Consider the following 27474-nt stretch of genomic DNA (forward strand, 5'->3'; position numbering starts at 1 on the left):
TTCCCTTCTCCAGAGAATCTTCCCAACCCATAGATGGAACCCAGGTCTCCTGCATTGCAGGCAGATTCTCTACCAGCTAAGCCACCAGGGAAGCCCATATATGTACGTAGATCAGCCCAAATGGCCTCTGCGTGAGTGCTAAGTCGCTTCAGTCGTGTCAGACTGTCTGCAACCTGTGGACTGTAGCTGCCACGCTCCTCTGTCCATGGGATTCTCCAGGTAAGAATACTAAAGTGGGTTGCCATGCCCTTCTCCAGGGGACCTTCCCAACCCAGGGATCAAACCTGCATCTCTTGCATCTCCTGCATCGGCAGGCAGGTTCTCGACCACTAGCGCCACCTGGGAAGCTCAAAATGGCCTCTATTTTCTCATTAATGTAAGGGGTAAGGTTGACAGCTGAGAGTCAAGAGATGAGACTGTCCGGGGGCCCTGACCAATGGTTATGTTTTAGAATCCTTGATGACTGACAGATGGGAGAGGAAGCTGAATGAGAAGAAGAATGATTCAGCAGGCTGGTGAGAGACAGGTCCTGACAGAAAGCAAACAGCACGTTCCAGTGGGGTAACTGAGGAGAGTTTGGGGAAAGGAGTATTTACCAAGCCGTGAACAGGGTTGGGGGGAGGCATAAAAAGTAGTGAAGTCCACAGGGCCTCGCAAGAGAGGGAGCCTTGTGAGGTGAGAGAAGAGAGTGTTGCAGCAAAAACAGAAGTGAATGAATGGCCTTCGGCGCATATCAGACAAACAGGCCTACAAGAGTTGAGCAATCTTGGTTACTCTTTGCCTGTTACTACTAACAGTTGTCGCTAAATGTGTCCTTCACAGAGTTGTTGTTGTTGTTGTTGTTGTTGTTTGGCCGCTAAGTTGCGTCTGACTCTTGGCAAGTCCATGGACCTTAGCTTGCCAGGCTCCTCTGTCCATGGGATTTCCCAGGTAAGAATACTGGAGTGAGTTGCCGCTTCCTTCTCCAGGGGATCTTCCCGACCCAGGGATCGAACACAAGGATCTTGTGCTGGCAAGCAGATTCTTTACCGCTGAGCCACCAGGGAAGCCCTTCACAAAGCTAAACAAAGCCAATCCTTCTCTGACTTCATGTGAGTGTGCATCTGGCACCCTTCTCCCCTGCACTCTCCTGTAACATTCTGCATTTCAAAAAAGCTATCAATCCTGTAACCTCAGGGACTACAGACTCAGTTGCTGAGTTGCCTGATGCCAGCTGTGGCTTTTTTGAAAATTTTCCAAAGAAAAAATATATATAAGCAAGACCTTCATGAGGATATAGAACCCCTCTCCCTGTTCCCAAGAGAGGGGGGGACACAGTTCTTGAGGCACTGGTCTACTGTGTTCTCCTTTTGCCTGGTAAAAAGAATACAGCTATTCTTTTCTGTTTCCTCCAAACTTTGTCACCATATTTCTATCTGGCATCGGAGGACCGGGAGCCAAGATTTTAGCAACAGGAGCAGGTCCCAGATCTCAGAGAGAAGGGATGTTTGTTAGGAGAGGGCCATCCCAATGGAGCCCACTGGACACAGATGTTAAGTTACCTGCCAGACAGACAGCCTTCCCATCTCTAGGTTCTGGTAACCTCTCTGTCCTCTTGCCTAAAGTAGTTACAACCAGCTGTACTAGTCCCAGGGGACTACACTATTTCTTATATATTATATTCATTCTATACATGTTTTAAAATTCTATCTTAATAATTTTATTATAATTATCCAATTTGAATGTACTATTTCCTGAAGAAACTCTCACCTATATATGGTGTTTTGAAAAGACAAACTCTGGAAAGAAGAAAAGATGCAGGGTGTAATACATAAATAATATTAGAAATTTAAAGGAGGACAAAGTACAGATATAGCATGCATTTGAAAAATATTCCTATACTATGAAGAATTTTATGCCAATAAACCTGAAAACTTAAAAGAAATGGACAAATTCCTAGAAGATATATAATTGAACCAAAAAGCTTCAACAAGAAATTGAAAACCAATGTAGACCAACAATCATTAAAGAAACTGAAATAATGGATTAAAAATCTCCCCATAAAAGTGGGACGGTCCTTAGGTGTTTTATTTAGCAAATGTAAACATTTCTAATGTACCTTTTTAAAAAGTTGAAGTAACTGATTTACAATACTATGTTACTTTCTTTTGAATAGCAAAGTGATTGTTATCCATATATGTAAAAATACATATTCTTTTTTATATTACTCCACTGTGTTTTATCATGGGACACTGAATACTGTGCTGGACAGTTATAATGTATCTTTTATCTGATCCAACTTTTCAAAATTTATTTTATTTGGCTGCGCTGAGTCTTAGTTGCGGCACTCAGGGTCTTTAGCTGCAGCTTGTGAACTCTTAGTTACAGCATGTGGGATCTAGTTCCCTGACCAGGGATCAAACCCAGGCCCCCTGTATTGGGAACTCAGAGTCTTAGCCACTGAATCACCAGGGAAGTCCCCTGTCTGTATTTCTTATTCTATTTTGGGAAGCTCTGAGAAGCTCTAAGAAATTGTTTCGTTCACTATTTATTCACATAATGCCACCATTGGTAGCATTGTTTCATTCACTGTTTAACCCAGGCTTGCCTTAAACTTAGCATAAACTATGGCAGAAGCTAGAAAAATCTAAAGGATCCGTAGATATATAAGACTTCAGGCAAAGGGAGGAGACTTTCACAGAGCCTCTAGGTCCCAAGTGAAACTTCAAACAGCCAAGACAGGGCTGTGATCCTGCAGACTGAGCCCAAATCCCCCTGTTCTGGTACTAGTGACATAAGAAGTCCCTTCAGAATGAAGATCTGCATGCAGCACGTGACTCTGCCCAACACCTGGTCACTATACCAGCCTAATCAGTCACTTCTGGAACAGTGAAAGTCACCATTTGGCCCTTTTGATGATAATACCAGGGTTAATTATTAGGAAGTTATTGGGAGAAACAGCTGAATAACATTACCAAAAAGGCCTGAACCCAACTAGATATTCAAAAAGAATTTCAGTAACTTTCAAGCTACTTAAATTTGTCCCCTCACTCATATAGTTCTAACCTACAGAGAAATTTTGAAAAGAATATTTTTCTTTGGAGGCACCAGAATCATGGCTCTATAACAATGACAATAGGCCTCTCACTTGCATTTTTAATGAAGAGAATTATCTTCATTTTTTTAGTTTTATTCAGAGGTTGTGTAAAGCCTGTGTACTTCAGCTGAACACAGGATGTGGGCACAGACACCAGAATCGCTGAGGGGCTGGATGAGGCCCAGATAGGTCACAGCATTTGCTACCAGCAGTCCTGAGGTGTTGATATTGTTATTTCCTTTTCTTTTTACTTCTGAGCATCAAAACCAGGTTTCCATTTACAGCAGCCAAGAAGATAGGGGATTATCTGTGTCAGTCATGCAGAAGTGTTTTCATCTGGAAGATCTGACTGTGCATTCACCAGGAGTGGGCAACAGACTCAAGCTCAAGCAGACACAAGCTCACCGGGAGGGGCAAGTGTCTCCGGGCGGCCCTTCAGGGTCCACACGCATGCTGCCCTGAAGCACTGAGAACCTGGCTACTCTGTAATAGCCTCACGACGCACCAGGGATTTCCCATCCAACTTAATGGAGCAAGTTTAGGGAGTGAGGAGAACATAACCTGACAAAGTTCCTACTAGGAGTGTGGTAAACAGGGATCCTCTTCCTAAATACCTGCTTCCAAATAACCCATCCCAATAAACTGTACTCACAACCACAGACGGTTCAAGATGCACTCTAATTCTCTTGCCCTTTCAAGGGTTTTCTTTCTCATGAGTTTGTGTTCTGACATTTCTACCAAGATGCAGTGGTTGGAGACGCTGGCCCTTTAACAGGGGAGCAGGGCAGGGGCTGGGAATCTTAAAGCCGGGGCAGCGAGCCTGCCTGGCCCCAGCCGCCATGGCCACGCTGAGCAGAAAGGACAGCTACGGTGCTGGGGTGGGTGCTGTGAACCCCTCCCTGTGCAGACTGAGGCTGGTGGTAACTGTGTGGGAGTGCTTCCCCTCCAACTACTAGCACTGCCTCTCCTTTCTGTCCCTAGAGCTGAGGTCAGAGGGTGGGGGGTTTAGGGCCATCTGAGAGCCCGGGATTCTGCTCCTTGGAGATGTGGATCAAATTTTTTCTGACAGCTTTGTTGGGGGGAGACCTTGGCTGTTTCGATGCCAGACCATCCTTTACTAAGGACAGGGGTCTCTGGATCTCTTCCCTATCCCAGGTTTACCTTCCAGAGGCTAACAATGCTCTCTCGCCAGAGGAAACAGCCATGGAGCAAGTCTGCCAGCTGGAAAAGATAAAATGCCTCCAAGGTAGTATCACCAAGTGGTCTGTGGTATCTGATAAAAGTCCCAGGATTGCAGCGGCTTGGGGATGTGGTTCAGTGGATAGGCATGGGTTTGAGTCAGAACTGCTGTGAGTGATTCCCAAGTTCTTTTACCTACTGCTACATCAAGAGGGTGACTGAAATCACATTTATGGGGTCTATTTTCCTCACCTTCAGAGAAAAATGATCAACACCAGCCTTGTATTTTTGTCGTGAGCAATACATGAACATACACACGTCAAGTCTCCGGCACATGGGGGTTAAATTGCCATGCATCGCGGCAGCTGGAACTTGGTTGATTAAAGAGGCACAGGAAGGGCTGTCCGGGGATGAGCAGGTGCAGAAGCCTGTGGTGGGACTAATGAGCCCATGCAAGGGGGGCTGAGAAGGTGAAGGCGATTGGCACCTGCCGGGTTCTGTTTGCTCAAGTCGGGGGTGCCTAGGGGCGCCCTGGGGTAGTGAGGCTGAGTTGAATTCATACAGCAATGTTTGAAGATGGTGCTGGAGACGGCTTGTGAACAGAAGTGCTAAGAGAAGCATCCTCTCTCCGCCAGGCCCTTCACAGCTGAGCCTGTTTCTACTTCCTCCGTAGGCTCCCGCTTAAACCAAAGCTCAGGCAAGTCCCATGTCCCCTTGGCTCTTAAGGGAGAGCTGGTGTCTGCCTCTCAGTTGGAAGAAGAGGAACTGGATCCAGATTTAGCACCAGACGTGGAGGAGGAGGAAGTGGAGGAGGAGGAGGAAGAGAATGATCTGGGGGACCCAGCTGTCCTCAGCGCTGTCCATAACAGCCAGGTGCCGTGGCAGGAGGGTGTGGGGTTGTCCCGAACAGTCTGCATCTCATAGGCTGTTGCTCCACCTCTCTCTTATCTTCACCCCTCTCTAGGTGGGTGAACACTTTCTATTTCAGGCTTGAACCCCAGGAGAGACTCTCACCTTCCTTCCCTCCTTCCGTCTGTCTTCTGCTTAGTTTCTGATTCTGCCCTCACCTTGAATGCAGGTCCAGCAGGGCTGCGTCACCCACCCAGGGAGGCTGGCTCTGCTCCTGAAATGAGTCATTTTCATTTCAGCTGATGAAATGTGTCATCTTTGACCTTGGACCCCTGTGTCTTTGCAGTCCCTTGGATTCCGTCAGCACAGGGGGAGGCACTAGGGGTCCCCATGCAGAAATGAAGTTACTCAGATCCTGCTTCAACTTAACTCCTCAGATGCCAGGCTGGCTTCCCTTTGATGGAAGGAGAGGGGGTCCTGATCCTACTGACTTTGAAATTGAGGGAGGGCCAAGCTGCCTGTATCCTGGGTATTGGAAATGGTTTGGTTCTGCTGCTCACCTACCCCATTAACACTGGTGAACGTAGATGTTATCACAGGGGCTCATTCCTGCCTCATTCCTCCCTCGCATTCCAGAAAGGGCTTCTCAGCTCCCTTGGAATCACGGCCCCTGGTGTTCTAGGGATGTCCCCTGCCTCCTTGCACTTTCTGTGGCAGGTGAGTGTCTCCAGTCTCGCTGTGAGAAAGAAACGGGGTGTTGAGAAGCAGTGTTTGGAGGGTCCCCTTCTTAACATGACACTCTGCTCTTGACCTTGTTCTGGGGATGTGGCAAAGCGAGGTTAGGGTATGGACGGGGGGATGCTTGTCATTCAGAGAAGCTTGGTAAAGGACAGAGCCGGTCCTGGGACAGCTGGTCTTCCTAGAAAAGGGACAAACAATTCCAGCTTACAGAACATAAATAGCACTGAGCCTTGTGCTAGAAAGAACACATGATGTGGAGTGGAAGGGCTGCCAGAAATCCAGCAGGGAGAGGAGAAGGGAACTGTAGGCTGAGGAGGGCTGAGGAGGAGTCTGAGAAGGGCTGAAGACAAGGTCTGACGACACTCAGAGGAGGAAAAGAAGGGGAGTTGACCCACACAGAAAGGAAAAAGCACAGGCTTCCACATTGTCAGGGGCCAAGAGCTACTCCCTAGGGGGTGACAAGCCTGCCGGAAACAAGAAGGGGGCCCACAGTCTGGGGCCCTCACGACTGGCGTGAGGGGCCCCAATGTGGCAGATGTTGGGTGAGGTTCTTCAAGGCAAAGGCAGAAAGGCAATCAGCAGCAAAGGCAGGATCTGTTGGGGGAGACGTGCTTCTCTCAGACCCTGAAATGCTTCTCGTAGACCCTGGACCACCTGGTTCCCCTTCCCTTCCGGCCCGCCCTTCTCAGCACCCGCTCTGCAGCCTGCCACTTTGGACCTCGACTGCCTGCACCAGATCCATCACTCCTCTGCAGTCCACCCACCTCATGGCCCCTGAGGCTCAGGTGCTGGATCGGGGTGCCCCTCCCCTGGGATCCAGACAGGCTGGGTTATCTCCAGAAGATGGGAGGTAGTAGCTGAGGAGGCATGGCTGCCCTTCTACCAGCTACCACAGAAAAAATACTTAGAGAAACTCACTAAGGGAAGTGTGAGATGACATGCAGTCCCTTCCCTCACAGGTGAGGAGATGGAAGCCCACCTCAGATATGAGGTCAGCTGGCCCAGGAGACCTGAGCTTAGGACCCAGAAGTCCTGATAGCCAGGCCAAATGTTTTTCTGTCATGTTTGGATTTCCTGCAGCCCCATTTCAGGGATATACATCCTGGAGGGGATGTGAACCCTGCTGAGCTAGGATAGTGATGCTTCTCGTGGCTGATGTTGGGTAGGGTCCTGAGCAGGTCAGGTCCCATAGCTGTCCGGCTGAGGTGCCCAGAGACTAAAAGAAGTGGGGAGGGTGCTAAGAGCTTGCTCCCACCCAGCCCATGTTTCTTTCTAAGTCTCCCCAGTCATCTGACCCAGCTCCACCCTCAGCACCAGCGGATCTTGAAGCAGCAGCAACAACAAGGTCAACCACAAAGGTAAAGCCTAGAGGAGGAGCAGGGTTGAGCAGCACCCCCTGCATGCTGGGTTTTCCCTTGCGGCAAGGCACCTCCCCCAAGCCCCGCTCCCTTTCCCCCTGATATCCAGCTCCAGGCTCTCTACTCCTTGGGGAGTTCTGGGGGTGGGGGGGAGGTGGGGGATGAGGGAGGAGGGGGTCTTAAGAGCCCTCCTGCTGGCTTGAAGTCCCCCAGCCAAGAAGTGGCCTCAGCAGCCGGACTCCTATGCTAACCTCATGACGCAGAAAGAGAAGGACTGGGTGGTAAAAGTGCAGATGGTTCAGCTGCAGAGTGAGAACCCCCGCCTTGATGACTATTACTACCAGGTGAGCCCCAGGGCCTCTGACCTTGGGGTCAAATGGCCTGACTCCATAGCCCTGAGAGCCTTCCTTCAGCTCACAGTCTCCATGTCCCATCTCGTGGGAGGGATGACTGTGAAAGGATGGGGTCGTATTTCTATACTTGACATCCAAACTCCTTCCCTTTCTCCTAAACTTCAGCTGCAGGGGATTATTTGTGATTCCCTAAACACTCTGAGATTTTTGTCTCCATCCTTTGACAAGAATTTCTCCTACTCAGTCTGAAAATGAGGACATTCTCATCTTTTGTACACATTGATTTCTCTTAGAAATGACTTGTTATAAACATTCGTCTACTTACGTTTTACTTTCTTTTAAGATCTAAAACACAAGGAACTTTTATAGGTAATGGAATTCAATTTCTCAAACAAATGTGGCAGGTTTTCTGACTCCTTTCTGTCTTCTTCCTATCTGCCCTTTGGCCGTGAGTTCTGGGTTGTCTGGGCTTCCTTGCGGCTCAGACAGTAAAGAATCTGCCTGCAGTGCAGGACAGCCAGGTTCGATACCTGGGTTGGGAAGGTCCCATGGAGAAGTAAATGGCTACTCACTCCAGTATCCTTGCCTGGAGAATTTCATGGACAGAGGAGCCTGGTGGGTTACAGTCCATGGGGTCACAAAAAGTCGGACATGACTGAACAATTAACACTTTCACTTTCTGGATTGTCTAAGTTTTATTTCACTTTCTCTTCAACCTATCTGAGCCCGCTAGCAAGGTTCCCACCTTTAACTCCTTCCTATTGACATTAGATTCTTTCTTCCCACCACACTTCAAAACACCTCTGCCTTCTGCCAGGATCACTTGAATGTGATCATCTTACACTCCTGACTTTTAGACATTGCTTCTCAATGAAGGAGCTTTTTCAAGCCTTTGTTTGACTCAGTCAGTGGCTTTATTTTAGTTCTGGATTTCACAGTCTTGAGATAGCAGAGCTCCTGTGCCAGTCCACACACGAGTAGAACTGGCTGCGAGGCCAGTTGCCAGTAGTGTCCTCTCTGTCCTTCAGTGGACAGAGGTGGTCTGTCACACCAGCAGAGAATGCTGATTTGGGACAGAACAGGTAGGACCATCAAATTAAAATGGGGAGAGGGGAGGATGGGGTGACTGCGTATAACTTAGAATAAGGAGTGAAGGAAGCCTGCAGACCCTGGGACACATTTACTTCTGGGCTCTCTGCTTTGCTTCCCTGCCTTTCCATCCTAGCTCTTCAAGTCCTTAGGATGGGGGCGGGGGCAGATCAGGTGGCATGGGGCTTAGGGTGCTGAAGATGTTTTATAGTGGCTCTAGAAGGGTCTTGCATCCCAGGAGCATTTCTGGAATGAATGCTGTAGACAAGGGTATACTAAGAGGTTGCACTGGAGAACCCTAACTCTTAAGTTCAGCCAACGAGTACATATTTGACTAATCCGTGAACTCTCAGGAATATTATCAGAAACTAGAGAAGAAGCAGGCAGATGAAGAGCTGCTTGGGCGAAGAAGCAGGTTTGAGTCTCTCAAGCTGGTCACACCTTACATTCAGAAGGCGGGGGTTTATGAATCAGGTAGGACTGGGACTGACCTGCTGGGTTGGGGCAGACATCTGGCTGGACCCAGGTGGAAAGCAGAGGGGCCCATGCCTGTCTGACTCCTTCCACACAGTGGTTCGAATTGAGGGTTCCCTGGGCCAGGTAGCTGTGTCGACGTGTTTTACCCCTCGCCGAGCTATTGACGCTGTGCCCCACGGAACTCAAGAGCAGGTAGGAGTTTATCTTCCTACAGCCTTTTTCTCTCCCTGTGTTTTGGAGAAAGGTCTGGAGCACTGTCATGCTTGAGTTCAGATTGTGAGCTAAGAGAAAGAGGAGTGATCAGGCTTTGCGATTTAGTCTTTCCAGCTCACGTCCTGGCCTGCCTAGGCGTGGGCTGCTGCTGTTGGGGTTGTGGCTGACAGCCAGGGACTCTTTCTCTAGGAGACAGCAGCTGCAAGCAGTCAGAGGCTTTGGGTGCTGTACCGGATTGAGAAGGTGAGACCTCAGCCTTAGCAGTGAGTTCCTTGCCTCCCTTGAGAACAGGAGATGCTCACATTGATCCCTTCTTCCTCTCTCCCCATCCTCACGTTCCCAGATGTTCCTTCAGTTACTGGAGATAGAGGATGGCCAGCAGGATGGGCCTGCACAGCCCCGTGACTCTGAGCAGCAGAGCAGCCGGGTTGAGAAGCTCTTCCAGGCCTTAAAGGCCCAGGGGCAGAATAATCTGGAGTGAGTGTGGGACGGTCACACCCCATCCCAGGAGGAGACAGTGGCTTAGCTTCGGCGCATCCCTTCTGGCAGCAACCCTCTGCTCTAGCTGAGCCCTCCGATGTTCACCTGTGTCCCTACAGGGCGGCGGATGACGGCTTCCTGCAGGCGCTGTCCGTGGGGAAGGGGAAAGCCCTGGTGGCCCGGCTCCTCCCCTTCCTGCGCCGGGAACAAGCTGTCAGCTTGCTGCTGGCCATCACCCGCCACCTGCCCTTCCTGGTCAAGAGGGACGTGGCCGATCAGGTAGTGTGGCACGGAGTGGAGGAGAGGATGGTTTTGTGGATGGGTTAGCAATGCTTATCCCTTCTCCTCCTTCCCCTCCCCACCCTCAGAGAAGCCAGAGAAGGTTTTGGGTAGTGAGGGGGGACTGACCCTGCCACCCTCAGGGGAGGGGGTTATAGAAGACTGCCACAGGAACAGCTGATGATCTTTGATCTTCAGGCTCAGTGAAGAAAGGAAAACCAGCGGGCATATGGTTACACAGGTGTGCGTGTGCTCTGGCAGTTAGAGAAGTTGAGGACCCGCTGATGAATGCCGAGCTCCAGAGCTCCTTTGCTTAGGGAAGGCATGCAGGACAAGTGGGTGTTGAAGGGCCACTGTTAGGGATGAAGACACCCGAGTGGTGATAGGCCTGGTAGGTCTGAGCTGACCAGAAGGGGCTAGAAGCAGGCTGGCAAGAAAGAGACTGGAGGTGAAGTTGTCAAGGAGTCAGAGAGGCCCTGACTGATCTTCCTGCAGGCCCTGCAAATGTTATTTCAACCTCTGAGCAAATGTATCAGGCACTTGACCTTCAGTGAACTACTCCAAGGACTTCAGGGACTCATGCGGCTACCACCTGGCTCCTCTGAGCGGCCAATCACCGTGGTGCTTCAGAATCAGGTAATACACGTGGAAGTCTTTGGTCTCTCCAGAGGAGCCTCCAGGTGCTACCTGGAGTGGACCCAGGGTGGGGTTGCTTTTTTAACAAGCTCCAGATGATAATGGTGCCTCTAGATCAGAAGTAACCAAACATTTTTGATAGTGAATCCTTTTACTACAAAAAAAAAAATTCTGAACTATACCACCTGTGTGTTTATAAATCATATACATGGAACACTATACTTATATTAGGTGCATAATAAATACAAGGTGAGATCTATATGTGAAAGATCTCATATCTTCTAATATTCTAGTGGATTATCCTGTGAACCCCTTCTGAAGATCTTTGCCTCACGCAGTGCCTCTTAAAATGGGCTCCACATCCTACCCGTATCAGACTCCTGGGTCCATTCCCAACCTACAGTCTCTGACTCCTCGGGGTAGAGACCACAAGTTTGCATTTCATCATCAGCTCCCCAGAGGAATCTTTTGGACAATTCAGAGCAGTGATTTCCTTGGAAAGAGCTCAGAGTTTCTTGGCCAGCCAGGGTAAAACTTGATGGATTTATGGGTGTTGGACTCTGTACCTATGAACTTGCCCTTTTAGTTGGGAAACAACAGAGGCAGGGGAGCACTGGATGCCTATGGTAAACTCGTTTTACCCTAGACACTCTGACACTTTATCACTTGCAGTTTGGCATATCTTTGCTCTATGCCCTGCTAAGTCATGGGGAGCAGCTGGTATCACTGAATTCTTCCATCAAGGAGCCCAGCAGTGACCATTCAGCTTGGTAAGACCATAAAAACCTTGTAAATACTATTTCAGTACCACAGGGATGTGTGCTAAGCTGCTTCAGGTGTGTCCAACTCTTTGTGACCCTATGGACTGTATCCTGCCAGACTCCTCTATCCATGAGATTCTCTAGGCAAGACTGCTGGAGTGGGTTGCCGTGCCCTCCTCCAGGAGATCTTCCCAACCCAGGGATCGAACCTGCATCTCCTGCATTGGCAGGCAGGTTCTTTATTGCTACTGCCACCTGGGCACTAGAATCCCCCTGGGATGTGTAGGCTAAGCCAGATTAGCTGTTTCCTGAGTGGTTTAATCAAGCACTGGGGAGGAGGTTGGACAGAGAAGAGGTGACTAGCAGAGTTGTAGCTGTTTCGCCTTTTTTTTTTCCTGTAGTGCCTAGCGTGCTGTCCCCCATAGGAGGAAGTAGAAGGTAGTCATTAAAGAGACAAGCCTTAGAGTATAACAGACCTAGGTGTGAATTCTGCTCTGTCGCTTACCAGCAGCATAACACTGGGGCATATTATTTCACTTTCTTTAGCCCGTTCCTCCTCTATAAACTAGGGATGTAAGGATGATGGTACCAACCAGTTAGAGATCTGAAGATTAAGCAAGATGGAAGATGTATAAAGCACTAAGCATTGCCTGGCACATACCAAACAGGCAAATGTTCTATCTTAATTACTGTAGGTGCAGAGGGTGGTAGTGGTGGTAGAAGATAACAAGAAACCTGGGGCCTTAGTGTATTTCCCGCATAAACACTAAGATGCCGATGTGTTTCTTCTCTGCCCTCCAGGACAGACATGGTGATTCTCACTGCCTGGGAGATTGCTCAGATGCCTACAGCCTCTCTGGCAGAACCCCTGGCCTTCCCCAGCAACCTTCTTCCCCTGTTCTGTCACCACGTGGACAAAGAATCGGTACAGAAGCTGGAGGCTAGGATGGAGTATGTGACCATGGAAATAAGATCATAGCCTCAGGTTGAAGCCCAGACTAGGTTCTATCACTTCTCTTCTATGTTTAAACCAAGAGTATGGAGGATAACTTGCTTTTAGAAGTATTTCTAGACATGGATACTTACTGAGTAACCAATCTGCTCGAAGTTAGGGTTGTATGACCTGTTTCTTCAGCCAAACTTTTCCATTTTTTTCCCTAGGAACTTTGATTATTTATCACACTAAGATATTTGAGAGTAAGAATTAGTTTGAGAAGATGAACTGTTCATTCAAAAACTATTTGAGGGATAACTCAAATGTAAAGAAGATGTAAACGCACAAAGAACATGTAGGTCATCTTTCCTCAGAACTTTCAATCTGCAGGACAGAGATACTAATCACATGGCACAATACTTTAAAGGGAAGTTATTTGGAGTTGATCCCTCTTTTTGTAGGTTTGTTCTGATCTACTGATCAGCTTGTTCCAGAATGCCTATATTTAGGGCAAGTTTAGTGATCAGACACTAGCTGTGTATAGGTTTTGCCTACAGGGATCCAGAGAGTCTGAAGACAGTGTACTCCTTGATATATCGGCAAACCTTGCCCAAAACCTTTTCTCATGCCTCAAAAAACTGAACTATGTGCCTAAAAAGGCAGAGCAAAATGAGGTATAATTAAAAAGATAACAGAATGAAGTGCTGCAGCTTGTTTGTAAATGAAGAGGTATTATCAAAGTCACTTTCTTTTGTGTGAAGCTTCACAAGTGTCCTTAATGTAAGGGACAAGTCCTTGTTGTGTTGAACAATAGACTGACTTTGAAAACTGTTCTGGTCTTGCCATTTTTTATAAGTAGCTCTAGCTGAGCTAAGAGGGTTGGATATAAATATCTCCCTTGAGATATGAGATGTTTGGTTTACTTTGACAAACAGGGTCATTCACTCATCAACAAATACTAGAGCCCCCCCCTTTTTTTAAACCAGGTACCATTTTAGGTGGTTGAGAAACAGTGATGACCAAAGAAAAGCCCTTTGTCTTCTGAAGCTTACATTTTGGTTGGACAGGGACTGACAGAAGATACCAAGTAGTAATAAATACTATGAAGGAAACACAATTGGAGGATGAGTGACTGGAGTGAAATGGAAGGCCTGTCAATCAGAGGTTAAAGTTAGACTGGAATCAAAGATGAGTATTCCATGCAGAGGTACTAGTGAGCACAAAGCCCCTAAAATGAGAATGAACTTGGTGTGTTTGAAGAAAAGAAAGAAGAAAAATGTGGCTGAAGTATACAGATAAGGGATGGGGGTGATGAGCTCTGAGAGCAGTAGGCAAGGTACACATCTGTAACCATTTTTTAAAAATCTGGGTTTTCCACTGTGCTAGGAAGTCAGAATTTTGAACAGGGAAGTGACTTTGATTTTGTCACTTTTGTTTTGAGACAATCATTCTTGACTGCTAATTGCTAGGGGGACAGGATAGAAAGCAGAGGGAAAAAATGTTCAAAAGTTTTGTTTTTTTTTTTTTCCCCCTCAAAGTTGGAACAAGAATTGAAGAGCTGTGGGGACAGAAAGAGAAGAGGTTTGAAAGAGGTTTTGGAAATAAGAGTTGACAGACATTGCTGATGGGCTGGATAAGGGTGGTGGTGAAGAATCCAGGATGCCTCTCTGGCAGAGTGAATGGTGGGTGCCCTAGACTCATGTGGAGAAAACAGAAAAATGCATTTGGGGAGTATTCATCAATATTTTAGACATTTAATATGAGTCCTGTTAGAAATCCAAGTAGATATATCAAGTAGGTAAAGAGCAGTCTGGAGTTGAAGGAAAAGGTCAGGGATAAAGACACCAAAGTGGTAGCTATCATCACACAGAGGTGTTACAAGTTAGGAGAGAGGGAACGATGATATAGGAAGAAAATCAACCTGGGGACTGAGGAGGTGTCATGCGTGGGAAAGGATAGGGAGAGAACTAGGGGGTTACCAAAGTTGGGGAAAAAAACTATTTCAAGGGGTGGGGAGTGTGGAATGGAGAGAGAGAAGTAATGGTTGGTTTTGGCATTTCTGCTCACTGACCTTAAGGGACAGTGGAGTTGGAGATGGTGGCCTGAATAGAAAGGTTGAGGGAAGGAGAGAGGGGTTGACTACTGAAAGAGGCACTTTGGAATCTTCTGAAAGGGAAGCAGAGGAATTTTGACAGTAGGTAGTACTCAGTGTAGGTTTAAAGACTATTTTAAAAGTGATATATATATGTATATATGTGTGTGTGTGTGTGTATGTATATATATATATATATGATCATGAAAGCACACATATATGATCATGAAAGCACTCCTATAAAGGCATGGGGGAGGGGTAGGCACGGTGGAGAGAAAAAGTTTACAAATCCCTACAACAGGAGGAGGGTGGGAAACAAAGCACAAACAGGGGCCGGCCTTTGAGAGATGTGTGACCACAGACCGTGGAAGAGAAGGTGTTAAGAAAGGCACTGCTATCCTTAAGGAGACTTTTCCAAAATGCCTACTACCCACCTCTTCTTGCCCCCTCTGCTGTGATCTTGGGTCATATAGTTCTTAAAGGAAAGAGAAGTAGGAAACAGGAACTCTACCATTTCCACCCTCTCCCCAGCCTGTTATTAATATAATGGTATTATTTGACATCAGCATCAAGTCAGCTCTACCATGATGAATTGGTCTAGTCCCAAGGACACTGCACCACCCAGGGTCTGTAAGCAGAAACAGCAGCCCAATAAGCAGTGGAGAAGGGAATGGCAAACCACTTCAGTATTCCTGACTTGAGAACCCCACGAACAGTAATGAAAAGGCAAAAAGATAGGACACTTAAAGATGAACTCCCCAGGTAGGTAGGTGCCCAATATGCTACTGGAGATCAGTGGGGGAAATAACTCCAGAAAGAAAGAAGAGACGGAGCCAAAGCAAAAACAACACCCAACTGTGGATGTGACTGGTGATGGAAGTAAAGTCCGATGTTGTAAAGAGCAATATTGCATAGGAACATAGAATGTTAGGTCCATTAATCAAGGCAAATTGGAAGTGGTCAAACAGGAGATGGCAAGAGTGAACATCGACATTTTAGGAACCAGTGAACTAACATGGACTGGAATGGTTGGATCTAAATCAGATGACCATTATATCTACTACTGTAGGCAAGAATCCCTTAGAAGAAATGGAGTAGCTATCATAGTCAACAAAAGAGTCCAAAATGCAGTATTTGGATGCAATCTCAAAAATTACAGAATGTTTGTTTCAGAGGCAAACCATTCACTATCACAATAATCCAAGTCTATGCCCTGACCAGTAATGCTGAAGAAGCTGAAGTTGAATGGTTCTATGAAGACCTACAAGACCTTCTAGAACTAACACCCAAAAAAGACGTCCATTTCATTATAGGGGAATGGAATGCAAAAGTAGGAAGTCAAGAAATACCTGGAGTAACAGGCAAATTTGGCCTTGGAGTATAGAATGAGGCAGGGCAAAGGCTAATAGAGTGTTGCCAAGAGAATGCACTGGTCATAGCAAACACCCTCTTCCAACAACACAAGAGAAGACTCTACACATGGACATCACCAGATGGTCAATACCGAAATCAGATTGATTATATTCTTTGCAGCTAAAGATGGAGAGGTTCTACGCAGTCAGCAAAAATAAGACTGGGACCTGGCTGTGGCACAGACTATGAACTCCTTATTGCCAAATTCAGACTTAAATTGAAGAAAGTAGGGAAAACCACTAGACCACTCAGGTATGACCTAAATCAAATCCCTTATGATTATACAGTGGAAGTGACAAACAGATTCAAGGGATTAGATCTGGTAGAGTGCCTGATGAACTATGGAGAGAGGTTCGTGACATTGTACAGGAGGCAGTGACCAAGACCATCCGCAAAGAAAAGAAATGCAATAAGGCAAAATGGTTGTCTGAGGAGGCCTTACAAATAGCTGTGAACAGAAAAGAAGTGAAAAGCAAAGGAGAAAAGGAAAGATATACCCATTTGAATGCGGAGTTCCAAAGAAGAGCAAGGAGAGATAAGAGAGCCTTCCTCAGAGAGCAACGCAAAGAAAAAGAGGGAAAACAATAGAATGGAAAAGTCTAGAGATCTCTTCAAGAGAATCAGAAATACCAAGGGAACATTTCATGCAAGGATGGGCACAATGAAGGACAGAAATGGCATGGACCTAACAGAAGCAGAAGTAAGAAGAGGTGGCAAGAATACCCAGAAGAACTATACAAAAAAAGATCTTCACGACCCAGATAATCACGATGGTGTGATCACCAACCTAAAACCAGACATCCTGGAATTCAAAAGCAAGTGAGCCTTAGGAAGCATCATTACAAACAAAGCTAGTAGAGGCGGTGGAATTCCAGTTGAGCTATTTCAAATCCTAAAAGATGATGCTGTGAAAGCGCTGCAATCAATATGCCAGCAAACTTGGAAAACTCAGCAGTGGCCACAGGACTGGAAAAGGTCAGTTTTCATTCCAATCCCAAAGAAGGGAAATGCCAAAGAATGCTCAAACTACCACACAATTGTACTCATCTCACATGCTAGTAAAGTAATACTCAAAATTCTCCAAGCCAGGCTTCAGCAATACATGACCCATGAACTTCCAGATGTTCAAGCTGGTTTTAGACCAGGCAGAGGAACCAGAGATCAAATTGCCAACATCCATTGAATCATAGAAAAAGCAAGAAGAGTTCCAGGAAAACATCTGCTTTATTGACTACACCAAAGCCTTTGACTGTGCGGATCATAACGAGCTGTTGAAAATTCTGAAAGAGATGTGAATACCAGACCACCTGACCTGCCTCTTGAGAAACCTGTATGCAGGTCAGGAAGCAACAGTTAGAACATGGGAACAACAGAGTGGTTCCAAAGAGGAAAAGGAGTATCTCAAGGCTGTATATTGTCACCCTACTTATTTAACTTATATGCAGAGTATACCATGAGAAAAGCTGGGCTGGATGAAGCACAAGCTGGAATCAAGATTGCTGGGACAAATCTCAATAACCTCAGATGTACAGATGTCACCACCCTTATGGCAGAAAGTGAAGAACTAAAGAGCCTCTTGATGAAAGTGAAAGAGGAAAGAGAAAATGTTGACTTAAAACTCAACATAAAACTAAGATGGTACCTGGTCCCCAACACTTCATGGCAAACAGATGGGGAAACAGTGGAAACAGTGACAAGACTTTATTTTTTGGGGCTCCAAAATCACTGCAGATGGTGACTGCAGCCATGAAATTAAAAGACACTTGCTCCTTGGAAGAAAAGTTATGACCAACCTAGACAGCATGTTAAAAAGCAGAGACATTACCTTGCCGACAAAGGTCCAACTAGTCAAAGCTATGGTTTTTCCAGTAGTCATGTATGGATGTGAGAGTTGGACCATAAAGAAAGCTGAACGCGGAAGAACTGATGCTTTTGAACTGTGGTGTTGGAGAAGACTCTTCAGAGTGCTTTGAACTGCAAGGAGATCCAACCAGTCCAGCCTAAAGGAGATCAGTCCTGGGTGTTCACTGGAAGGACTGATATTGAAGCTGAAACTCCAATACTTTGGCAACCTGATGGGAAGAACTGACTCATTGGAAAATACCCTGATGCTGGGAAAGACTGAGGGCGGGAGGAGAAAGGGATGGCAGAGGATGAGATGGTTGGATGGCATCATTGGCTCGACCGACACGAGTTTGAATAAATTCCGGGAGGTGGTGATGGACAGCGAGGCCTGCTGTGCCGGAGCCCATGGGGTCGCAAAGAGTCCGACACGACTGAGCGACTGAGCTGAACTGAAGAAGTGGATAGAGAGGCAGGCGCTGGCCTCCGTGGATGGGCGGCAGCAAGGGTGAGAGAGCAGAGGATGACGTAACATTGGAAATAGTAGCCACGTCCCTCTTGGCCCCTAACGAAGACCCCCAACACCTTTCTCGCCGTGAAACAAAGGAACACACGCATTCGCTGGGGTGGGCGGCGCTGGCCGTCCCGAGGCGGGGACCGGGTCGGCGCACCGCGCAGGCGTGGGACGCGACGGGGGTGGGGGTGGGGGGGTCACGAGGTTGAGAGTGGGTCGGACGCACGGCGCAGGCGCACGACGCGGCGGGGGGGGGGTCACGTGGTGGTGTGGGGGTGGGGGTCGGATGCACCGCGCAGGCGCACGACGAGGTGCGCGGGCCGGAAGGGGCGGCGGGCAAGCATGGCTGCGGAGGAGCGGGTGCTGCCCGTTTTGTTGGTGCCGGTCCCCGCCGAGGCCGCAGGGCGCCTAGGGTTCCGGGCGCAGCTGCACAGAGACCAGCCGGTCCTGGGGAGTCTGACGGCCGCAGGCAGCCTTCACGTACTCCCCTTGGCGCCGGGCGGCCGAGGTGGGGGCGACTGCCGCTTGGAAGGCTGTTTTCGGCAGTAAGAGCTGCGGCCGGGCCGGGCGGTGAGGGAGCGCGCCTCTGCTGGCCTGCGGGCGGCGGGAGCGGAGTGACGGCGGGGCGCCCGCCTAAGGCGGGCCCGGCCCCCTCATAGCCGCAAGATGGTCGTGTTCACCTCTCCTGTTCCCGTTGGGCGGAGACCGCACCCAGACCCTCCGCACGCGGGGAGCTGTAGGAGTCCCTGTTTGGGCGCTGAGCTTTTTATTCGTTCGGACATAGTTCGATTTCTCGTCACCGTGCTGTACCCCACTTCCATTTTCTTCAGTTAAATCTGTTGAAGATGCCAGCTGGGGGGCATCATCTCATTTGCATTGTCCTGTTATTCTAATGCGCGATACAGATAGCTGTTTCCTTCACGTTTGGACTTCCTCCCCGCCCCCCCCGCTCCCCCCCCCCCCCGCTCCCCTTTGAAGACTAGATAGAGCCTGCTTTTTCTACTCATTAACGTGTTTTTCTGACAAGTGCTTATTATGCGCGCTGCTCGTTAACTAGGAGTAGTGCCTGAAAGGTGTAATCAGACAGTTCTTAATACACTTGAGGCTGTATGGTCGGTAAGACAAAGAAACAATTTCAGTCATTTGTAACTCTTATATTTTTTATCGTTAAGTTTAAGAGTGCCATCCGAGGCTTTGGAGTCTTTAATAAAACGTTTTAGAAATGTTCTCTTTACGACTTTAGTAGCCAAAGAAGAGTCTTGGAATTTCCAGGTCTTGTAACAGTGCCTCACCGTAGAGATTCGTTTGGTAAATCCCTGAATGCTTCAGTGGGTTTCATGTTTTCTTTATTCCTGGTCTCTAGCTGCTAGGAAAAGGAATCTCCCTCCTCTGTAAGTTAGTTGATTCAACGTTATTAAGTACCGATGAACACAGTCCTGTAAAGAGAGGAATGAGTCAGAGATCCTAACAGAAAATAGGCAGAATTGACATGAAATAATTGGGGGCAATTCATAGGGTAAAAATAAGGACAAATTTATAGGAAGCAAATTTATTTGCTTCTACTTTTCTACCAGTGGGGCTTCCTTGATGTAAGAAGCCGCCTGCAATGCAGGAGAGTCGGACACGACTGAGCGACTTTTACTTTTCTGCCGATATCGCATGTCGGTAGACTATACCGATATACACGGTCTTTTGTATATTGTTGAATCACTGTGCATTCTGTAATCTGCTCCCTGAAAAATCTTTCCACGTGGCAATATGGTCCCATGTGCTAATGATGTTACTCGTTTCACAGTATTTTGCTTTTAAATATATTTTGTTTAGCCATTTCCATATTTGACATTTTCAGATTTCAGTGTAAATAGTCAGGTACTGGCTGTTTATGGAACAACGTCATTCTAGGTATAAAGGCAAAAATACAAAATGTCAGTGTTTTTTCCTCTGACATAGCACTGAGTTCACTGTTTATAAAGCGTATTACTTTTGTGGAAAAAAGCTTTTTTTAAAAAAAGATGAAATTTTATCAGCATGGTAACTTCATCTGCATTGTTTTCAGAATCTGGGCTCTTTTATTTTTAAATGTAACAATTTTATTTAATTTGAAGCTGTAGCATTAATAGCCTCTTTCCCTCCTTGTTAGCCACGTTGGTGTGTTGACTTTGTACTGCGTTATATATTTTATAACTGCACTGCTCCGTATGGTAGCCATTAGCCACATGTGACTTAAAATTGAAAATTTAGTTCCTCCGTTGCACTCGCTGAGCATGTTTCAAGTGCTCAGTAGCCCCATGTGGCAGTTGGCTACTGTATTGGACCTTGCAGATTCATAGAACACTTCCATCTCATGGAAAGTTCTGTTGGACAGAGCTATTCTATGATATGCCTCTTTAAAGTCTTCGAAGTCTATAAATACAAATAATCGCTTTTGAAAGCATTTATGCTAGCAGAACATATTTTTTGTTAATTGTGAAGACCATCTCTTATAAATAATAGACATTTGCTTATTGAAACTTATCCTTGAGCATATCACAGTTTCTTTAAGCATATCATCAGTTCGGATTTAGGATGAAATGGAATAAGAGCAGCCACCATTTCTTGCTCTTTGCCCCCTCTTCACCACCCACTCCTGTATTATTGTGTTGCCCTGAAGGATGCTGAGGGGAAAGAAGTGAGAAAGGGGAAGGAGAAAGGGAAAAGGGGCCGAAATCTAGAGCAGATTACATTCCGTTAGGTTGTATATAGAATGAAAGCTTAGGTGAACCAAAAAGTTCTCTACTCTTTCTTTCATTTTACCCTCACCATTGTGGGTAAGTATTATTGTGGATGTCGAATATAATAATAGTCTAAACTTTTTCCTTAGGTTTGTATGGGAGGATTCTCGTCACAGTGGGACACCAAACGACAAGCCCAGACTGCTTGCTCTTAGTGAAAATTATGAACTTCTCATCTATGAATTTAATTTGGAAGATGGAAGATGTGATGCAACCGTTTTGTATAGCTATAGTGAGGAGACATTGCAGAAGCTTGTTGAAGATCAAAATATCAGTAAGTTTTTGCAGGTAGTCTTTCAGCATGTGTGAATCTGCATTACTATGTAATTTTATATATTTCAGGAACAGTTCTTACAGAGGTAAAATCAGGGAGGGATATTTGCCCTGTCTAGTATAGTAGGCTTTAGCTACATGAGACTGTTAAGCTGTTAATGTAGTTAATATGAATTAATATGTCTTTTAAATGTCAAGTACATTCCAGATTTGAAAACTTGGTACTAAAAAAGTAAAATATTTCATTAATAGTTTTTGTATTAGTTACATGTTGATGTTTTGAAGATGAGTTAAATAATATAATAAAATTAGTTTTACCTGTTTCTTTTCTCAGTGCAGTTATGCAAAAGTTAAAATTATACATGTGGCCCACTTTTGTGGCTGACCGTTACATTTCTCTTGGTTGATCTGCTGATCTAGGCTGGTCACAGAGCTGTTTGCTACCTTCTATCCTGAGGGCTTCAGGAAGCAGAAACCAAAGCACTCTGGCATCTGTTTTTAAGGCGGCAGCATTCCTGCCACCATGCTTATGTTCTTTTCCTCTTAAAAAAAAGAGTCTGATCATTCTTATGGGGTCCTGTGGGTAAGGAACCTTTTTTAATCATCTTGTGGGTTTTTTCATCACACTCTGGCCTTAAACAGAAGGCACAGAGAGATCGTAGGTCTTTATTCATTCTCTTACCAGTGACGACTTGCTTAACTGAGTTTGATCAGTAATTGTCTAGAGTTGGACTAAGATAAATGCTGATTCTTTTTTGTCTCATCTGTTTGTGTTATGTTAACAGCACCAAATTTACCAGTTGTAAAATTGTGACCCGTGAGTTTTGATGTAATACTCCTTTTGTTTTGTAGGTATTTTCTTATTATCTTTGAGAATTCTGTCATTTCACGACAACACATCATTATTGTTCATCAACAAATGTGTTGTCCTGCATGTTATGTTTCCTGAAAGAGATACTGCGATTAGGGTACTCAGCTGTTTCACATTACCCTTACCTGCACAGGCAGTGGACAGGATTATTGACACGCAGCTCTGCAAAGGAATTCTCTTTGTTTTAAGTAGTTTAGGCTGGATCTGTATCCTGTTTGGTAAAGATGTTGATGTTGGGGGGAGGAGAATACCTAGGAAAATGAGCCTTTTTAAGGCTTTTAAGTTTAGGATCTGGGCTATAGGTGGAATGATTAATTTTTCAGTAAAACTTTCAGAGAAAAAGCTGTTGATGAGCTTCAGATACTCAACTGCATTGCTTTATATTCCATTCAGGTATTTTTCAGTTTATAAGTATACATTTTTTCATAGTCATAATCATCCAGTTTATGTTTTTAAATTGGGTATATTCTGCATTACCCATTTATTTAAAATATTATTTATTAAATATTCATTTTTTGCTTGTTCCAGGAGGGATTTAGATGACTGCTTATGATGTAATACACACATTTTTGTGTATGAGTATAATGTTTATCTCCTACTGCCTCTAATGCTTCTGTTATATTAGGAAATTGTATGGTTTGCATAACCATTTTAAGTTTGTTTTTGGAAACTGTCACAGAATTTTTTGTCCTTAGCAGATTCATAGGTCACCAGCAGGATTATATTAAAAATTATTTGAAGATTGCTTGAAGAATGACCCCTTATAGTAGTGTTTTTAGAACTTTTATTTCATTTTTTCCCTATTTTACATATATCGTTTGTATGTATGCGTGCTCAGTTGTGTCCGACTTTTTGGGATGTAGCCTGTAGTTTCCTCTGTCCATGGGATTCTCCAGTCAAGAATACTGGAGTGGGTTGCCATTTCCTCCTCCAGGGGATCTTCCCAACTCAGGGATCAAATCCTGCATTGTAGGCAGATTCTTTACCACTGATCTACCATGGTAGTGACCAAGTAGTAGTATTTTATATATATCATAGTCTGTATTAAAATTTCTTTTGTAAAAATAGAGGCTGTTACAAAAAGTGTTACAGAATATTGGGTTAACTTTTTATTGCCAGGTTACAGAACTGCGCTATCCGACATTGTAGGCAGTAGGCATAGGTGACTATTGAACACTTGAAACTGGCTAGTGTGACTGAGAAACTCAATTCTTAGTTGTATTTAATTACTTTAGTGTCTGATACTTGATTCAGTTATTGGAGAACTTTAGAGTATGTTTGGAACGACTTGACTGTTCCAAGTTCTTAAGTATAAATTTTTGCAGTCTAAATACAGACCAGATCTGTATTGCAATGAAAATTGTCCCAATTGAGATGTGCTGTAAGTATAAAATAAGTAATTTGAAGTTTTGAAAAAAATATGTAAAATGTATCAATGTTAATATTAATTACATGTAGAGATAGTATTTTGGATATACTGGGCTAAATAATGTATTAAAATTAGGATCCCTGATTTCTTTTTACTTTTTTAATAAGGCTGCTAGAAAATTTACAATGACAAATGTGCCTTACACTGTTTCTTTTGAAGAGCACTGTTGTTGAACACTAGTGGAAACTGTCCGTGATGTCTCGGGGGCTGGCACAGAGTGGAGATTCAGCGAGCATTGCTGAATAAACTCTCTGTCAAGTTGTTCATTGGGTCACTAAAGTCATAGTCACCTGGTTAAAGTGATGGGTTCTTTAATGTCCATTCTCCTGTTGTTACACCTCCAAGGTTGGAACGATGAAGTCTACAGCTCTGTCCTGTTCTGTGTTTTAAGTGTTTGGGCATACTTAAGACTGACATTTTCCTTAACTCTTAACTCAAAGACATTTTTGACATTGTGGATGGTAGACAAATAGCTCATGTGGATTTAGCACTTCCTCAAGAAGATATGTGTAATGAGCAGCAACAGGAGCCAGCCAAGAGTTCTTCATTTACTTCACTGAAAGTGTCTCAGGACCTGGATGTTGTAGTGGTTGTGGGCGTCTCCAATACTGCAGTTGCTCTTAACTTGAATTTGTACTTCAGGTATGTGGATTACTTCCTTCTCTAATTTGAGGTAAATAATTAGAGCCATAAGAGGTTAAAAAATGTACTTGTTAGCCTTTTTTTTTCTTTCTTTTAACCAGTTTTCTTCCTCTATCTAGTTGATAACGTTCTAGGTACTACATAGTGAGCTTGTTACTATATAAAAATATGTACAGATGACCACTGGCTACTTTTTGTTTCTGGATGCATAGCCAAGTTTTTATTTTGATTTATATTTATATTATAGATAGCTTATGTCATCATATGTAAAAAGTTACCAAGCACAATTTTAAAAACTCTTAGCTATTATACATAATCTCCTCACTTCTTTCCAACACCAGAGTAGAAGAAAAATGGGATTTACCCTGTTAGAATTGTACCTTATGTGGCTTATGGTCCTGGCGGCCTATGGGATCCACCTTTTTCCATCTTAGGATTTTCTCAGGCGTTTCCCGTGGCGGGCCCACACCTGCAACTTTCTGAACATATTAGTGAAAATTGAGTACTTCTGTGTGTAGCTTTTTGATTTAGAAATTCTAGTTGCTTCTCATCTTATGTTGGAAAGGAACATGTTTGTATCTGATTGTGCATATCCATGTACACAGCACCTATTTATTGCAACTTGCAAGTAGGCTAATAAACATTTATGACTTTCAGAATTAAGGGACGTTTCAAGCCATTAGGATTTTTGGTCCTAGCTTAATATGAATGAAATAAACATATCCTTGAGTAATTGAGAATGTACTTCAGTGAGTTAATTTCATCCTCACATATCAGCCAGAACTTCTTAGTACTGTGATTTTTCACTTGTTTTCAATGACTTTTTAACATTTTTTTTTAGAATTTTTAAGCCGGGATGATTATCACGTTTTCAGATTGTATGCTTGTGTATCAGCAGGCCATTTTCACTGACTGAAATACATCTTGTATATGTAGAGTAAGAGGTACCTCCTAATCAGTTTCCTTGGAAAACAGGTGAAGAGGAAGGAAAACCCACTTACCTCCCCTGATCCTTGAGTGCAGGGTTCTGTTCCTCTGGATGTTTTGGCAGTACCCCAAGAGAACCCTGACGGGGGCACCAGGCACATTCCTTGGGACAAATTCCTTTGAACTCAGCCAGTGTAACATCAGCCAGTGAAGAACTTCTGCTCCCTTCCCTATAGTCAATTTGGGGATCTTTGCTGTCCATCTAAATGAACAATCTATCTCTATTTGTTACTTATCTATGTGAGTGCTCTTTGATTAGCATAACTTCTCGAGGAACTTGACTCTATATATTTTCTAAGTATACTCTGAAATCTAAAAGTATTTTTTCCATTCCTGCCTCCAACCCTAGTTCTTCCTTCCCGCCATATGGAATATCAGCCACCCCTTTTCGTTTTATCAAGTCCTATTCCCACTCTGAGATCCACCTCTTCTATGAAGTCATTCCTTACTAAAATCCCTTCCACTTGTGAATTTCTGCTCATTTTATAATTTTTCTTCTCTTTGAACTTCTTTGGCACTTTTTGCTTTGAACTACAATTTAGCACTTAATTGTGTAGTCTTTGATTACTTCTCCAATTTTTTGTGTTTCCTATAGAGTTTGTAAGCTCATGTAAGCTCCACATGATTTGTTCATTCAATTTGCTGTCAGTAACTTTTTCTTACAGTTTACCTTAACTGTCCATTCTCATAGTCATGACCTGGGCTTTGTCAGTATACGAAACTCTTCCTCCCCTAAATCACTTTTCCACACATGCCAATCTGACCACAACTTCCTGAACTACATTTTGCTTACTCAGGTACCCCCACTTGTCTCGTCTGACTTCACTGGAATTCCCATACACTGACATCACAGGTGACGACTGCATCTCCCTCTGTCTTCACTTCCCTCTTTTTATAGCATAGATTCTATGACCTGTCATTGTATTCACTTTTTTGAATGCGCCCTAAACTCTTGCTCCTACTGTGTGATAGCACTTGGTCCAACACATTTTTTAATTCTGTCTTACTCCCTGCATCCACACAACTGAGCTCTTGTGAGAACACCACAGATAAAAGTTGGTGCCACTGAAAGTTCACACTCATGCTTTATGTGGTCTCTCTGGCTGCCTGGAAACTTGACAGTGATTTTTTTCATGAGTCCATTTTTTTTTTTTTACAGCAATGTTTTAAACATCTGTTTTTCTCAAACCTTTATTCATCTCTTTACCCCCAACTGTTCTTGGATGACCTTACCTCCTACTTTATAAAGGAAGTAGACCCCATCTCACGGGAGCTCCTTCAGTTTCTCACATTAAATTTCTCACTTTCCTGCACTCATTTTCTCCATCTTCTGTCCTGTTACAGGGAAGGGATTCCCTGCTCCCATGCAGGCCCATCCCTCTGTGTGTGCTCTGAATCCCATTCCTTCCCTCCTTCTCAGGGACCATTTTCTGTTTCCTGTCTTTTCTAGATCTCCAGCCTCTTAAGTATTAGATCCATGTCCATCTAATCACCAGGTCCTAGTCATTCTAGCTCCTAAGGGCTTCTTGAATCTTTTCCACTTTTCTTAACTTTTTTGTCATCACTTTGATCCATGCTGCTGTCATCACTTATCTGAACTAGCTTACCAACCTCGTAATTGGTCTCACTGTATCTGTTCTTCTCCCCTCAAATTCACCCTCTATGGAGTAGCCAGAGTGATGTTGTTAAAGTGCACATCTTTTCAGAGTGTAGGCAGGTATGAACCTGTGGGGACAAAGTATATATCTTTTATTGGCGGGGGAACTGCTTTCTCCACAGATCATATTTCTTCATTTTCACCCTGCCTTCTCTAACATCATCTCCTTGACAAATGCAAGTCACGCTGTTACCTTCAAATTGTTGAAACGGTTAATAATTTAACTCAGTGCTCGGGGGTTACGTACATCCCGGTCTCCTACAGCCACTCCCCATGTCTGATCATATGGCTTCTCTGCTTAAAGCCCTTCTCTAGCTTCTTTCCTCCTTCCCCAACATGAAAGCTAACAATCCTTAGTAGCCCATAAAGCCTGACCCCATTTGTCTCTTGCAGAGCTCTCCAGCCTCATCTTACATACACTCTGCGTCCGCACCTGCACTCAAACCTTGTTTCCCTAGCTGTTACGTGTTTCCCTGGTCTCGGCCTAAATCTCACTCTGTGGTGGTGGGCGATTAAACACCTGGGCTTACGTCACATTTACCTGGTTCAGACCCAGCT

At 44.9% G+C, this 27474-nt stretch overlaps 2 protein-coding genes across 5 annotated transcripts in view; both read left to right on the forward strand.

Annotated features, from left to right (window-relative positions):
• The first annotated feature begins 5038 nt into the window (after positions 1–5038).
• Positions 5039–13257, forward strand: PATL2 (PAT1 homolog 2). Its single transcript, XM_061156406.1, has 12 exons — positions 5039–5128; positions 6488–6630; positions 7123–7203; positions 7409–7547; positions 8999–9119; positions 9217–9314; positions 9525–9578; positions 9679–9812; positions 9935–10094; positions 10590–10730; positions 11403–11500; positions 12293–13257. The coding sequence occupies exons 4-12, from the start codon at positions 7458–7460 to the stop codon at positions 12468–12470; spliced, it is 1074 nt and encodes a 357-aa protein (XP_061012389.1). The 5' UTR covers positions 5039–5128; positions 6488–6630; positions 7123–7203; positions 7409–7457; the 3' UTR covers positions 12471–13257.
• Positions 13258–18596: 5339 nt separating this feature from the next.
• SPG11 (SPG11 vesicle trafficking associated, spatacsin) overlaps positions 18597–27474 on the forward strand; it is a 73332-nt gene continuing 64454 nt past the window's right edge. For all 4 annotated transcript variants that reach the window (XM_061156407.1, XM_061156408.1, XM_061156409.1 and 1 more), the window contains exons 1-4: positions 18597–18831; positions 21147–21331; positions 22183–22407; positions 24071–24272. In XM_061156407.1, the coding sequence (XP_061012390.1) occupies positions 18629–18831; positions 21147–21331; positions 22183–22407; positions 24071–24272 (815 nt within the window). In that variant the 5' untranslated portion in view covers positions 18597–18628. The remainder of the gene's footprint in view (positions 18832–21146; positions 21332–22182; positions 22408–24070; positions 24273–27474) is intronic.

The sequence above is a fragment of the Dama dama genome, chromosome 12 (genome assembly GCF_033118175.1).
Source record: "Dama dama isolate Ldn47 chromosome 12, ASM3311817v1, whole genome shotgun sequence".
In the NCBI taxonomy this organism is placed as follows: domain Eukaryota; kingdom Metazoa; phylum Chordata; class Mammalia; order Artiodactyla; family Cervidae; genus Dama; species Dama dama.